The sequence below is a fragment of the Bubalus kerabau genome, chromosome 21 (genome assembly GCF_029407905.1).
Source record: "Bubalus kerabau isolate K-KA32 ecotype Philippines breed swamp buffalo chromosome 21, PCC_UOA_SB_1v2, whole genome shotgun sequence".
NCBI lineage: Eukaryota > Metazoa > Chordata > Mammalia > Artiodactyla > Bovidae > Bubalus > Bubalus kerabau.
In genome coordinates this window covers 44,966,732-44,981,313 of record NC_073644.1, presented here as the reverse complement: position 1 = coordinate 44,981,313, position 14,582 = coordinate 44,966,732, and the positions used below count along the sequence as shown (strand labels likewise).

The window sequence follows — 14,582 nt, the reverse complement described above, 5'->3', positions numbered from 1 at the left end:
TCCTGTGTGATAAAGTTTCCCATTCATTAAACAACAGCAAGCCTCTGACTGTGCGAGAAGCAGGCACAAGGAGCCTCCTGACGTGGTGTGGTCAGTACACGCATCACCTGTTCACCTGTGCAGAGTTCCTGCCAAAAAATGTTTAGTGTAAATTTAATCCTGAGGATGCAATCCAGTAAATCTGGAATAGGCAACATTCTAACACATGATGGGCCCAAATGCTTGGAGCAAGTCAATGTCCTGAAAAGTGAACAAAACCAAAGACAGCGGGTAGGGGCGGGGGGGTTGTTTTAGAATCTAGATTAAGAGAGGAAAGAGACAAACCCACCAAATGCACTGTATGGAACTTGACTGGACCCTGGATTAGTGGGAAAAGTACTCCAAAGTTTTGAGAACAAATGAAATTGGCAAAATGAAAATTTAGACTATATGTCAGATATGATCACTGAACCAAATTTACTTTCTAGGAACAATAAAGGTGTCCTCCTCTTGTTCTTCTCAGGATGCAGACTGGAGTTTGCAGGGGTAAGCATCAGGATGTCTTCCCTCACTTTCATGGACTCCAAGGGCCCTCACAGTCCAGCAAGAGTCCAGCCCTGCCACCACTCAGTGCTCAGCCTGGTAAGATTTCCTCAATTTCTACTCTTCCCTGAGACTAAGGGCAGACCACAGAAGTTCCAGGGAGGAAGATATTCATCCCTGTAGGTCCCATGACTGTCCCCACAATGTACTGAACACCACGGTGAATAGTCAGAGAGCTCTAATTATTAACATGCAATGGCACTAGATGGAAATTCTAAGCATTTTTCTAAGTGATATAACCTAACATGATCAAAATCACATCTGCCGCATGACATTTCATTTCTTTAAGAGTTCTTAAACTGTACGTCCCAGCTTATTCGTCAGAGCAAATATACTCCAAAAATCAAAATCTCTTGATGACTTTTCTCATTATAAAAGCAATATTAGTACTTCACTAAAAAAAATTTTTTTTAATGAATATAAAGGAGGAACATAAAATCAGTTGTAATTTCACTACCCAGTCATAATCACTGCTAATAAGTTGATACTGTCTTCCAAATGGTGTTGACACAACTTTTATCCCCCGAGTCGATGGTACATAGATTTCGTATCTCCTGCACTTGATATATCGTGAACATCTTTCTATTTCTGTGACTACAGATCAGCATCATTACCTGGTGACTGTATATTACACACCATGTCATGGTCCCCTATTTTTCACTATTATGACAATGGTTAAATGAATATCCTTGAACCTGAATCTTTGTGTCCTTGTACAACTATTCTTTGGACTTCTTAGAAGCATATATTCTCCACATTGCTATGCTCACCAAATGGTAGCTTGTACCTACCTCTACACCCGCTGAAATGTATGAGATGATTTTTTCCGCAAACAAGAGCCTCTTGAATCTGCTCCAGGATGACACACAGGAAATGGTATTTCATTTCTGGTTTTTGTCATGGTTGTCGTAAGTCTGACATCATTTTAGTATTTTCTCTTCAGTTGTTTTCCTTTTGTGAATCTTTAGTTCATGACCTTTGCCTACTTTTTAGCGGGGATGGTCATCCCGCTTCTTGTGTCCTTTTTGATTATTTTAAACCAACTTTTTGTAACAGTGTATTTAAAAAATTTTTTTTTTCCAGTTTAACCTTCGCCCTTTAACTTGGCTTATGGAATATTTTCCAAAAATGCTTTTTAAAATTGTATGTAGACAGCGATATCAACATTTCGTCTTGATGCTTATTTTTATTTTTACATTGATGTAAGTCAGATTTTCTCAGATGGCTGGTGGTAAAGTAGAAAAGAATCTGCCTGCCAATGCAGCAGATGCAAGTTCAATCCTGGGTCAGGAAGATCTCCTGGAGAAAGAATTGGCAACCCACTCCAATATTCTTGCCTGGGAAATCCCAAGGACAGAGGAGCCTGGCAGGCTACAGTCCATGGGGTCGCAGAAAATCAGACACGACCTAGCGACTAAACAGCAAGTCACTTACCAACTAAACAAGTCACTTAGCAACTAAACAACAAATCCGATTTTCATTCATTCTTCAATATATTCTAGGCAATGGGATAAATAACACAGCAACTCTGCTCACAAAAAGTTCTCAGGTTTAGAAAACTAAGTTCATGCCTTTAAAATCATAGACTTTTATGAGCTAGAGGAAAAAAATATACCCAGACTACCCTTTTCACTTTACAGATAAGATGGAGGTAAGCCTGAGACCTGAGACGGCCTTGACCCTGGTCAAGAAAGAATCTGATGGCACAGTCAGGAGAGAAGACAGAGCCCCATGGCCACCCTGGGGGATGAGGATCACAGTCCCTCAGTTTGCTCATCTGTGAAATAGGCCCCAAATCCACCCTGCGTGATCTATGGGCTGCTTCAGGGTCGAATGAGGAAATGACAGCTGGGGAGTCCCCGTTGGTATACAGTGAGCCCGCGAGGAACAGCTCTAGTGAAAGTAGCAATGCATATCATACCATAGATATGCATGTATTCACCTATATGTGGGGCTTCCCTGGTGGCTCAACTGGTAAAGAATCTGCCTGCTAATGCAGGAGATGCTAGAGATGCGGGTTTGATCCCTGAGTCAGGAAGATCCCCTGGAGGAGGGCATGGCAACACACTCCAGGATTCTTGCCTGGAGAATCCCATGGACAGAGGAGCCTGGCAGGCTACAGTCTATGAGGTCGCAAAGAGTTGGACACGGCTGAGCATGCACACACACACACATACCTATACGTGCAGACACCTCTCTCCATTCCTGATTTCCTGCCACTAGGAGAAAGACAATTACTGTTTGAAATGAAGACTGACAACCGTTGCTCTTTTGGTTGGGTTTTTGGTTTTTTTTTCCAGCCTCCTTGCTAGCTTTTAACTTCAGACTCTCAGGCGTCTTTGCTTCCTGAGCAATGGGGGTGAGCAATGCTGAACTGGCTTCACTACCTGCGGGAAGCAGAATCTGGCAGAGAAGAAACATGATGTCCTTGTAAAGGTCAAACTAGAAAGAGAGGTGCACACGTCTGTTCATGATGCTGAAAATCTGCTTGAATAGCAGTCAGGGTTTCTCATGAGTCATCGGGTGACAAGGATGAACTTTCGGTGCAGAAACGATGCCCTTTCACAGCCTGAGGTCTTTCCCAAGGCAGTGATCACCGTGGGAGGCGGTGGACTCCCAGTGGACTCGATGGCTGTGAGTCAGAAGCTTGCCGTGTGCCCTGCCGTGAATCTTCTCCACTCAAGGCTGATGGAGGCCATTGCCCTGTCCTCATCCATCCTACCCAGTTCCCCAAATTGATATACTCGTTGTTTCCCTGCTGAGGAAAACCAAACCTTGCTCTCTGCAGAGAGCATGCTGTCTTCATGGAGAAAAACACACTGGGCCAAGTACTAAGATGGTAAAAAATTAACCACCTGCGAAACAGCACAGCAGAAGCACATCTGGTGAAGGCATCCGTAGCAAGGAGAAAGCGAACAGGAAGTGCTCTCACGTCCCAAGGCTGGGGTCTGGGCAGGGCAGGGAGTAGGAGGGCAGTCCTCCCCTCCCCCTCCCAAGCATTGGAACAGAGATGCCGACACTGCATTAAGCCAGGAAAGGAAAATCAATCTGCCCACGAGCCGTGCAGACGGCTCTGCTGTGAGTGGACGCGTTCCCAGGTTTCCTGGCAGGCAGGTTCAAGCAGGACCTTCGTCCCAGATCGTCCCAGATCTCGACTTCCATCTGGAAATAAAGTCGGCATGATCTGCAGAATAACGCACTCTCGGAGATCAAGGAAACAATCCGAGGCAGCAGTGAGGGCAGCTGGTGCAGGGTGGAGGGGACTGTAGGGACAGGAAGACCAGACACACCGCCCAAGTCCCTGAGTTGTGTCCAAGTCTTCACAGTTGGGACTGAGTCTCCCTGGCTGGGATGAACACCCCCGAAGGCTCAGACACTGTGACCTCTCTGGGTACTTAGAAAGGAAGAAAGGTGGATCGGAAGAACAGATGAGAACTTACCCAATGGTCGGGCTGATGTTGTGGTCAAAGTGATCCTGGACAAATCGACACACGATGCTGGACTTCCCCACGCCAGTGTCCTGGAAGAGGACAAGAATACAGCCATGAAGACCATGGGGGTGGATTCTGACCCAGTATAAACAGAACCCAGCACAGGGGAGCTTACTTCCAGCTGGGGGGAAGTGGGATATTTTCTTCTATTTCATACCAGAAATTTTGACAATGAAGTTGTATTGCCTTCATAAAAGAAGTATGCTAAAAGTAAATTTCAGAAACATGTGCCATCTATACACAATAATTAACCTAGAACTGGCATGTTTCAATACATGTGCTTCCAGAAACTTGCAAATTTGGGGAGGGATCTAAGAAGTATGGCAACACATCACTTTGTTTTGGTAGAAACTGATTTTATTCAAACCTTTAGCACTCTAAAAAGACGTAACCTATTTTTCTAGGTATCATCCTATAAGAACGATAAATTCTAATTATTGCATGTTTTATCATTTTCTCTCTAGAATCTGATGGCTGCATAAGAACCTCAAGTTTTGCTCAATTGTACAGCTCTTTCTCTGTTAAATAATTCTATAAAGCTGTTAGGAAAGGGGTCCACTCACTCACTGGAAACAGACACATGCATTTTTCTCTGTGTGTGCATGCTAAGTTGCTCAGTCCTGTCTGACTCTTTGCGACCTGACTGTAGCCGGCCAGGCTCATCTGTCCATGGGATTCTCCAGGCAAGAATACTGGAGTGGTTGCTACTTCCTCCTCCAGGGGATCATCCAGACTTAGGAATCGAACCTGCGTTTCTTAGTCTCCTGCATTGGCAGGCGGGTTCTTTACCACTAGTGCCACCTGGGAAGTCCCAAGTGCATTTTTCTCCAGTCCTCTCCAAATCCTTTGTCAAATGGTTTAAGGAATAAAAAAAAAAACACATTCACAAGGTCAAAGAGATGGGAGAAGAGACAACCATCAGACAAGTGAGGACAGAGAGGAACAGCTGGGGGAGGGAGGGTGGGGTGACTGTGAAAGAAGGAGCCAGAGCCTAAGGGCCTGCAGCAGGGACAGCAAGTCAGTCCCGCCCACATTCCCTGCAGGTACCAAGAGCTGGAGGCAGTGCTAGAATCAGAATGTCAGAACCAGAGGCAAGACTGCAGAGAATCACACCTAGGTCCCCAGACATGGGATCAGGGGAGGGATGTTCTGGGAGGATGCTGGAGGATGCTGGAGGCTGACTCCAGAAAACCTGTGTCAGACACAGGCTGGCTGACGACCCTGCACACAGCTTGGGTTGGGGCGGGGGGAGCTACTCACCCAACCCTGCCCCACCCTGTTGAAGCCCAGATGGAAGAGGCAAGTGTGTCTCCCCACTTGCAGACCCAGCTATGAACACGTGGAGTCCCCCAACTAGAGGCCACGTGTGCCCCCACCCACCAACCCCTGTGCAAACAGAGCTTTGGGGAGGCATTTTATTTTTTTAAACATTCTCCTTTTATTTATTTTTTTCTTTCGGCAAAGCCACACAGCATGCCGGGGTTTTAGTTCCCTGACCAGGGATCAAACCCGTGCCCCCTGCATTGGAAGCGTGGACCCCTAACCACTGGACCACCGGGGAAGTCCCTGGGGATGCATTTTAATCTTTCAAAAAGAAATACTCATCTAAGAAATACCGGAGAGTTACACCCACAGAAAAGTAGAGGATGCATTTTCAGAAGATCATTCAGTAAGTAAGATGGACCCTCAGAAACTAAAAACATGATGACAAAAATGGAAATTTCAAAGGGAGAGTTGGCAAGGTGAAGTCCAGAGATTGCCCAGGAAGCAGGACAAAGGAGAACAAAGCTCCTGCCCCCGCTGCCCTTTGAGAGTGGCCGCACGGCGAAGAGATCCAGGGCGCAAATCTGCTCTGGGAGGACTGCAGAGACTCGAGACAGAGAAGTGAGAGGGGAAAGAGACACACCTAGCCCAAGAAGGAAAAACAGTGATGAGCTTCTCTTCAAAGCTTCAAGTTAAAAGCCCGCAGATCAAGGACAAAATGCTAAAACTCAGAGAAAGTTGTTTTTCTCCAGACACTGAAACATGAAATGAGATTTGAAACACCATCGGCATCTGAATTATGGGCGTGCCCTCTTGCTCCCGCACTCGGGACAATTCTAGCAAACCCGGGGCGGGTGGGCCTCAGGCTTGGGATCCTCATCAGAAGGTCACTGTCCAGAAGGTGTCACCTCCCAGAGCACGTGGCCTACACTGGCTCTGAGCCCCGGGAAAAAGCCGCACCAGACACTGCATCTTTGCAGCCCTGGGTCGATGTGCAGAGTTCAAAGAGGTGACGACAGAAAAGAAACACCAGATCCTCGGACTCCAGATCGATGTGACTGCTATTTCCAGCTGCATCCCCAGGAAGGACTCCAGCTAACACTTCTCAGTGTCCCCAAACCACAGCCCCGTCCTTCCCATCACAGCTGAGCTTAAAGTCCCTGTGAAAGAGCAGACCCCTACCACCCTGCAGTCCTCACAGCCCCAGCGACTCTGGACAGGAAGAACTGGGCTGCACCCGGGCCTCCCCCGTACCCAGCTGGGACAATGGCCCCTTGATAGCCTCCCCCCAGCAGCAGAGCCCTTGTCTTCTGAAGGAGCGGCTGGCATCCAGGGCTCTGGCCCGAGGGGGCATTCTCATGGACAGGACTCTGCTCCAGGGAGCACGTTTCGGAGCCCATTTGGTTTCAGCTGCCAAGAGCTGACTCATTAGAAAAGACCCTGCTGGGAAAGACTGAAGGCAGGAGGAGAAGGGGACAACAGAGGGCAAGATGGTTGGATGGCATCACCAACTCAACGGACATGAGTTCGAGCAAACTCCGGGAGATAGTGAAGGACAGGAAAGCCTAGAGTGCTGCAGTCCATGGAATCCCAAAGAGTCAGACACAACTGAGTGATTGAACGACGACAAAATCATCTTGTGGGGTCAGAGGTTTTGTGACAACTTGGGGATTGCCTGCTCCTAGGCCTGCCATTCCCCCGCCGGCCACCAGGGGAAGGCCCTGCCCACGGATGGCAGATGATGGCAGAGCAGGATGCAGGGCAGTTGTCATGAATCACTGAGCTGGGTGACTTCCTTTTCCTGCAGGACCTCTTTCAGACAGTCACACACACACACACAGGCAGGAGGAAAACGCCCCGGATCATGCCTGTCCCACAGGAAATTGCAAAGCTCTGAAGCAGCAACTCCTGGGTGGATAAAGGCATCCGAGGAACAAGAGGAGGGCTGGGAGGCACAGGCTGCTCACCCCTTCTCCTCGGCCCCGTGACTTCCGGGGGACTCGACGCCCTTGGAAGGAAGCTGGCTCCGCTTCCTGAAATGACAGGACGTTGTTACAGCCCATCCAGCCCCGAGTCTGCAGGAAAGGAGGCTGCGTGGCTTCCCTGAGGGTCACACAGCAGGCTGGAGGGTCAGAGCACAGTTTTCCGAGTCCCGTGAAAACCCTACAGGCTCTCACCAGGTAAATCAACTCCCCGACAGATGTAAATGTCTTCTTAAGGAAGTCCACTTCTTGGACGCATGAGGAGGGCCTTTACTACTGCTTTCCAGGTTCACCACCCATAAGAGAATCATTCGTCCTAAAGACGCATCTGCTAGGTCTTGCCCGAATGGGAGGGGGACGTACTGTCAGCTACCAAGGAGGCATGAGCATAAAACCAATTCTTTTCTTTTTTTTAATTGAACATAGTTGATTTAAAATGTCGTTCATCATTAGTCTCAGGTGTACAGCACAGTGACTCAGTCATACACACACATGTACATCTGTATCTATATCTATTCTTGGTCAGAGTCTTTTCCCTAATAAGTTGTGCTGCGTTGTGTGCTAACCTGCTTCAGTTGTGTCTGACTCTGTGAGACCCCATGGACTGTAGCCCACCAGGCTCCTCTGTCCATGGGATTCTCCAGGCAAGAATACTGTAGTGGGTTGCCATGCCCTCCTCCCGGGGATCGAATCAGGGTCTTTTACTTCTCCTACGTTGGCAGGCAGGTTCTTTATAACTAGCACCACCTGGGAAGCCCCTAGGTCACTTACACATCAGACCTAAACTTTCAAAGGAATCAGACAGGGTGTCAGAGCCAGGGTGACCAAGACTGCACAGGCCACCCCAAGACGTCAACAGGACGGTTGATGGCTGGGTTCCAAACTTTTAAAACTCAGGCATGCATCTTTCTGTTGACATAATGCTTTAAATAAATCATGATTCTTTCCCAAGCTTGGGCGTGCACTATAGCTCTCTACAATGAAGACCCCAACATCCATTTATAATATTATTTCCATAGGAAACTTTATTCTACTTTCAAACTTGGGATTTCAGCCAGTACCAACCAGACTCTCAGGCCTGCAGTCCAAGCAGAACACTCCAGGAGTGAAGAGATCTTTGGGGAACATTTAATATTCTGTTGCTAAGTCATGTCTGACTCTTTGCAATCCCATGGACTGCAGCACGCCAGGTTTCCCTGTCCTTCACCATCTCCCGGAGTTTGTTCAAATTCATGTCCATTGAGTTGGTGATGTTATTCAACCATCTCATCCTCTGTTGCCCGCCTTGGGGGACTCCTGCATTTGGACTCCAGGCATATTGCTAATAATCCCAACCCTTCTTCGGAGCAAAAGTGGACTAAACATTCACAGCGATGATGACAAAAGCTGAGCCCATAAAAGCTCCCAGCACCCAGCCAGGCATTTTCTATGGAGAAATGTCCACTATCATCTCCTGAAGCTTTGTTTCTGCTGTCGCCTCTCTTCTCTCCTTCTGTGACTCCAGCTGTGCTTGTACTATACTTTTTCACCATGCCAAGTTCGTCTTTATCTTCTTTTCTTTATTTTCCATCTTTTATTTGTCTGAGTTTCAGTTTGGAATTATTCTGACCTATCTTCTAGTTCTTTTTAAAGATGTATTGAACATAATGATAAACCCATTTATTGATTTTCTGATATCAGTTATTGCATTTTTTCCACCATAAAATTTTCACAGTACAGTTTTCGATGGCATGCCAAAGTCTGAAATCATGACTTTTATTTCCTTGAACATAATAAACATGCATATATTATTATTTTATTTTTTAATATTTATTTTATGTATTTGGCTGTGCTGGGACTCAGTTGCAGCACACTGGATTTTCGTAGCATCATCCAGAATCTTCTAGTTTAAAGTACATTGTCTAGATTCTAGTTTGGTTTCTATTGTTTGTGGAAAAGTTTTCAGTCGAATTGCCCTGTCTCCTCCTATCACTGGTCAAGTTTAAGTCCTGGAAGCATCACCCAAGGACAGGGAATCAGAGTAGCCTGTCCAGGGATATGGGTCTCCAAGCACAAGACGCCCCCCAGGTCTTCTCTGACTGTGGGATGGTGTTTAAAAAGAACAGGTGGCCTTGATTCTGCGATGTCATCCACCCCCAAAAAACTGTTCCTAGTAAGAAAATATTTATGCCATTTTTAAATGCCATCCCATCCTGTCTGCCTCTCGTTGTTCCAGCACTGGTGGATCTGGTGGATTAAAGAGTCCCGCATTCCATCAATCATCGAGGGCTCTGGCCGCAGAGCGGCTGGTGGCCTCTCCATCCTGCAGGTGGCAAAGGCATGTCCTAGGAGTTCTAGGGAAACTGAAGTCGAGTATTTGGCGTGGGAAAAGGTGAGCACCAGGGGCTCCATCTCTCTACCAGCCTGGCTTCCCTCTGCCTCACTCCTCCAACAAGTTAAAGAAGGAAAAGAACAAGGAAGATGCTTCTTAAAAGGGGAAGAACGGCGAGTCCCATCACCCTCCACTTTCGACATAGCAGCCCCGCTGCTTCTCAGCTTTTTCAGAGAGCCCTTCGTCCCGATGCACAGACTCTGTGCAGCCAAGCAGACACTGCCGTGTGTCTGAGTCTTACAAAGTGTGACCTTAACTGTTTAAAAATTTGTCTAATTTTGTGTTTTACTTAATCTCACTTCCTTCCAGAGGAACCACCGGCTCTTCTGTCACCTTTCTTTCCACTCAAGCAGCGCACATGTGGGGTGGTGACTGGGCAAGCCAGGTTCTCCAGACAAATGGCAGAGACAAATGGCCCCCTGTTCCCAGCGGGGAGCCCACCGGCCTGCACAGGCTCCCTGTACCGACGCGGGATTTTATTGTTCTATAATGTTCTTACAAAACACCCAATATTCACTTCTCCCAAGTTTCAGGTCTAGCAAATAAGGACACAGAATGATCATAATTGCAGCTTCTAATATGGTTCCCAGTGACTCCTGACACCTGGTATTTGGTCCCCTCTGTGTAGGCTAGGGGGTTTCCCAGGTAGCACAGCAGTAAAGACCCTGCCTGCCACTGGGGGTCGTAAGAGACGCTGGTTCGATCCCTGGGTCAGGAAGATCCCCTGGAGGAGGGCATGGCAACCCACTTCAGTATTCTTGCCTGGAGAATCCCATAGACAGAGGAGCCTGGTGGGTTACAGTCCATGGGGTTGCAAAGAGTCTGATACAACTGAACCGACTTAGCACAGGCATGTGGCCTAGACCTAACAACTTGCTCTTAAAAAGTAGAAAAATGGTGAAAGTGACAGATGTCAGCCCCCATGTTAGGTTTTAACACTAAGACTTGGTTCCCCTTTCTCACCAGGTTGCCCGCCCCCAGCCTGGGGCTCCTGGAAACAGAAACATTGGAGCCACAGCTCTTGGTGACCATCCAGGGCGCTCTGCTATCCCTAAGATCAGCTGGTACCGCCACACCATGAATTTGTCCTTCAAGTGGGAAGCGCAGCCGTGGACCCCAAGGACTCTTGGACTCGGGTAAGGAGGCATGGCCCTCCTCCCTCCAGCCCCTGGAGCCTGGGCTTCATCCCGAGGGCAGTGGAACCAAGAAGACCCAGCACGGGGAGAACTTTAAGAGGACTGGAAGGAAACCAAACCAGGAACAGAGGTGTTTAGGAGACTGCACACACCTGCTGCATTTTTACTGAGCATCTACTATATGCCAGGTGTTTCACAGATGACAGTGGCCAGTCTATAGTGTCAGAGCTAAGACTCTACACAGAGACTCAGCAGGTGCTCATGCTCAGCGCTGCAGGGCAGGCAGATGGAATCCTTCCTACATCCCGACCCTGACAAGCCTGACAGCTGCTGTCCTCAGACCACTCACTGGCCTGAGTTAACACTCAACACTTTGCTGACCCCAAGCCGAGCTCCTACATGATGCAGAAAGTTAGCTGCTGTGATCCTTAGTCATGACACTAGATTCCAGCACTTACACACGCTCCCTCGTTGGCCAGAAGCAAACAGTCAACATATCTGCGAGGTACTGATGAGCCGAGACGCCAGCCTCTGCTCACAACTCGCCTACCTTCCTGACTGTCACTGTTCCCCATAAACAGTGATGGTTTTTGACCCATGACAGGTGAGGAGTCATCCTATACGTCTGAGGGTCAACTGGATTCCTTTCAGACTTGATGCCCATGCTAGATTCAGGAGGGGAGGTCACAGAAGGGAGGAGATGTATTTGCGGGGAGCTGAGCACCAGAAGGTGGGGGCTGAGCCTGCAGAGTGCAAGGAGAGCCATTCCCATAATCATCACGCTGGCTTGACTTTCTCACAGCTCGGTCCCTCAGTCATCCAGCACTTCTGCAAGCATTTCACAGACTTTACAAAATACACAGGAAAGGCAGCAGTGAATTTCTGATTGGGAGGGAGATTATTTAATGCTGCCCCCCTCACTTTCCATCTATGTTCTTTAGGAATAAATGCTAAACTAGCACATTCAGTTTAAGAAATTTGACCAGGAAACACAAGGCTGCCTGCATCACGGCTACCAGGAGAACCCCCACCTCTTCACGCTGATAGGAGGGGATCAACATGTTTGAACTTCACGTACCAACAATGTGAAGTCGTCCTTGTGGATAAATCAAGATTCATGGACATACAACTCTTTAAGAAGTTTATTTTAGGGTCAAGAAAGAAAATACATAGTTTATGCTTCCCAAGATAGGAACTGTCCCTTGTATGAATCACTGAATATTTCCAGAAGAGAATATTGCCAGAGACGCTGGGGGTCAACACCTTCCGTGCACTGTGAACATCCCATAAAGGATGAGTCTCAGACCGCTTTGCCTGCACATCCCTGACTGCAGACAATGAGGTGTAGATCCTCTGATAGGTGTGTATCTATTTACAAACTGCACACATGCAAAACTATACTAAGATATTAGACAGCCTGTAGGACATAACCAGGAGTAGAAATTTTTAAAAGAATGACCTACTAGGATCTTCTCAATACTATGCCACCAAATACAGAAATCCCTGGATGCCGAGACTGGCATAAGCTGTAACTGCCCCAGCTCCCAGATTTCACGTCTTTGTTCAACCAAATAGCCTTGTCGGTGTCACAGACAGATTTACAATCAATACAGTCCAGCACTGGGGGGAAGGACTCGATCTCCGTGTGCCCTCCCACCTCCTTGACACATAGAGACCGGGAAACAGAGACGAAGCCCCCGGAGGCTAGAACCACACCGTGTGGATGGGAGGCTGGAGGCAGCCACCTTTCAACTCCCTGGGCTAGGAAGCAGAAGCCGCTGTGCAGAGAGAAGTCAAGCCAAGTGGCCCAAAGATGGTTCTGATACCTTCCTGAGGCCCAGTTACATTCCTGCTCTGGGTTCTGCGGGACACTCTGTATCTTTCTTCTTTTTTAACTGGGTCTCAGGGCACGTGGAAGGCCCCCGACGGCCACAGGAAGCTACAGGTGGCACTAGTGGCAAAGATCCTGCCTGACGATGCAGGAGACCCAAGACTCAGGTTCAATCCCTGGCTTGGCAAGATCCCCTGGAGAAGGGAATGGCAATCCACTACAGTATTCTTGCCTGGGAAATCCCATGGACAGAGGAGCCTGGCGGCCTATAGTCCATGGGGTCACAAAGAGTCGGATGTGGCTGAAGTGACTTAGCACAGGGCACACTGGAACCTGCCCCGCTGGCCACGGAAAGCACGGCAGAAGGCTGCCCTTCCGAAGCTGGACCCCCAGGAGGAAGCATCTGTAAGGTTTTTACTGCTGACCCCAGTCACTTCCCCCCACCTCCAGGCCCACTCCTCCCGCCCCTGGACTAGGCCATCACATCATCACACCTACTGCTTTTTGCAGGCAGTTACAACCAAACCATAACGTCATGTGCTGCTCTCCCATCAAACAGGAGGCTGGAAAATGTCACCTGATGTCTGGGCCTGGCCAGCAGTAAAGTCTGGCTGCCTCCAGCCGGGGCACCCCCTCGGCCACTCACGAACCTCGGGCGTATTTCATCTGCATCTCAGGTCACGGTCATGGCTTAAAGGCATTGCTACACATGCACTCAGAAACCAAGTGACAAGACGAGAATGTCCATTTCTACATTCTAGCTTTACAAAAATACAACTGATTGACTTTATTAAAAAACAAAACAAGGAAGAAAAAGCAATGATCTGGGAAAGACGATGACCTGTTCCAGGGGTGAGCTCACCATTCAGGTTTCAACTTGGACCCTTCTGTCCACTCAGGCTCTGACTCTGGGGACCCATTCACACTGCCCCCGCCTCCCCCACCGGACTCTCTCTCAAGCAGGCAGGAAGATTGCAGTTTGATTGAGGCAACCAGGCCAGAAGTTGCTAGATAATAATTTGGTCAGACGAACCAAAGGAAGTGTTTCTTCACTCGTGGTTTGGACAGCTTGAGGGGTCAGGGATGGGACTAAAGACCTTCTCTAACCTGAGAGCACAAACTTCTGTTCCACCATAACCTGACCACATGACCCAAGCAGCTCAATTCAAACTTTGCTTTCCTACCCACGAATCTGGTGCCTTACCCAATCTAGCACAAAAGAGACTTGCTCAAGGTCTGATGTGTATAGATACACACAAGTAAATCTCTGACACGATCCTGTTTGTGTGCCTGCCTCTATCCCAGAAAAGGATTAGAATATTTAACTGAGCTTCCCAAGTGCTGACGCACGTCAAGCCTGTGTTTTTACAAGACGGAATCCTTTTCTGCTAAATGCATCTAAGCTGCAAACTGTATCTGGCGACCAGGAACACAGAGTCAGCCAGGACAAGTAGATAGCGGCAGCATTCTGCCGTTCTGCTGACTGAAGGAAAACATTTTGGAACTTGAGTTTTCTATGACGTTTGATCTGGACTCTAGATCCAAACCAGCTCAATGTTCATGCGTCCTCAAAACAGTAGCCACAAGGCTGGCCAGCATCACCGCACTGTCCATTTGCCTGCACGCTCAGTTGCTCAGTCATGGCCAACTCTTTGTGACCGCATGGACTGTAGTTCGCCAGGCTCCTCTGTCCATGGGATTCTCCAGGCAAGAATACTGGAGTGAGTTTCCATGCCCTCCTCCATGGGATGTTCCCGACCCAGGGATCAAACCACATCTCCTGAGTCTTCTGCATTGGCAGGCAGATTCATGACCACTGCGCCACTTGGGAAGTCCCAGGTGTCTATTAGCTTCTCTACAAAAGGTGAAACATCAGTGCACATCTGTTCTCTGTAACATCTGCAGCTGATAATGCCATGAAGTCAC

General features: G+C 48.2%; 1 protein-coding gene across 1 annotated transcript in view; it reads right to left on the bottom strand.

Annotated features, from left to right (window-relative positions):
- The window catches only part of RAB31 (RAB31, member RAS oncogene family), an 80,360-nt gene that overhangs the window by 45,793 nt on the left and 19,985 nt on the right, over window positions 1–14,582 (bottom strand). Inside the window, exon 2 of the mRNA XM_055559718.1 lies at window positions 4,023–4,102. Coding sequence (XP_055415693.1) covers window positions 4,023–4,102 — 80 coding nt within the window. The remainder of the gene's footprint in view (window positions 1–4,022; window positions 4,103–14,582) is intronic.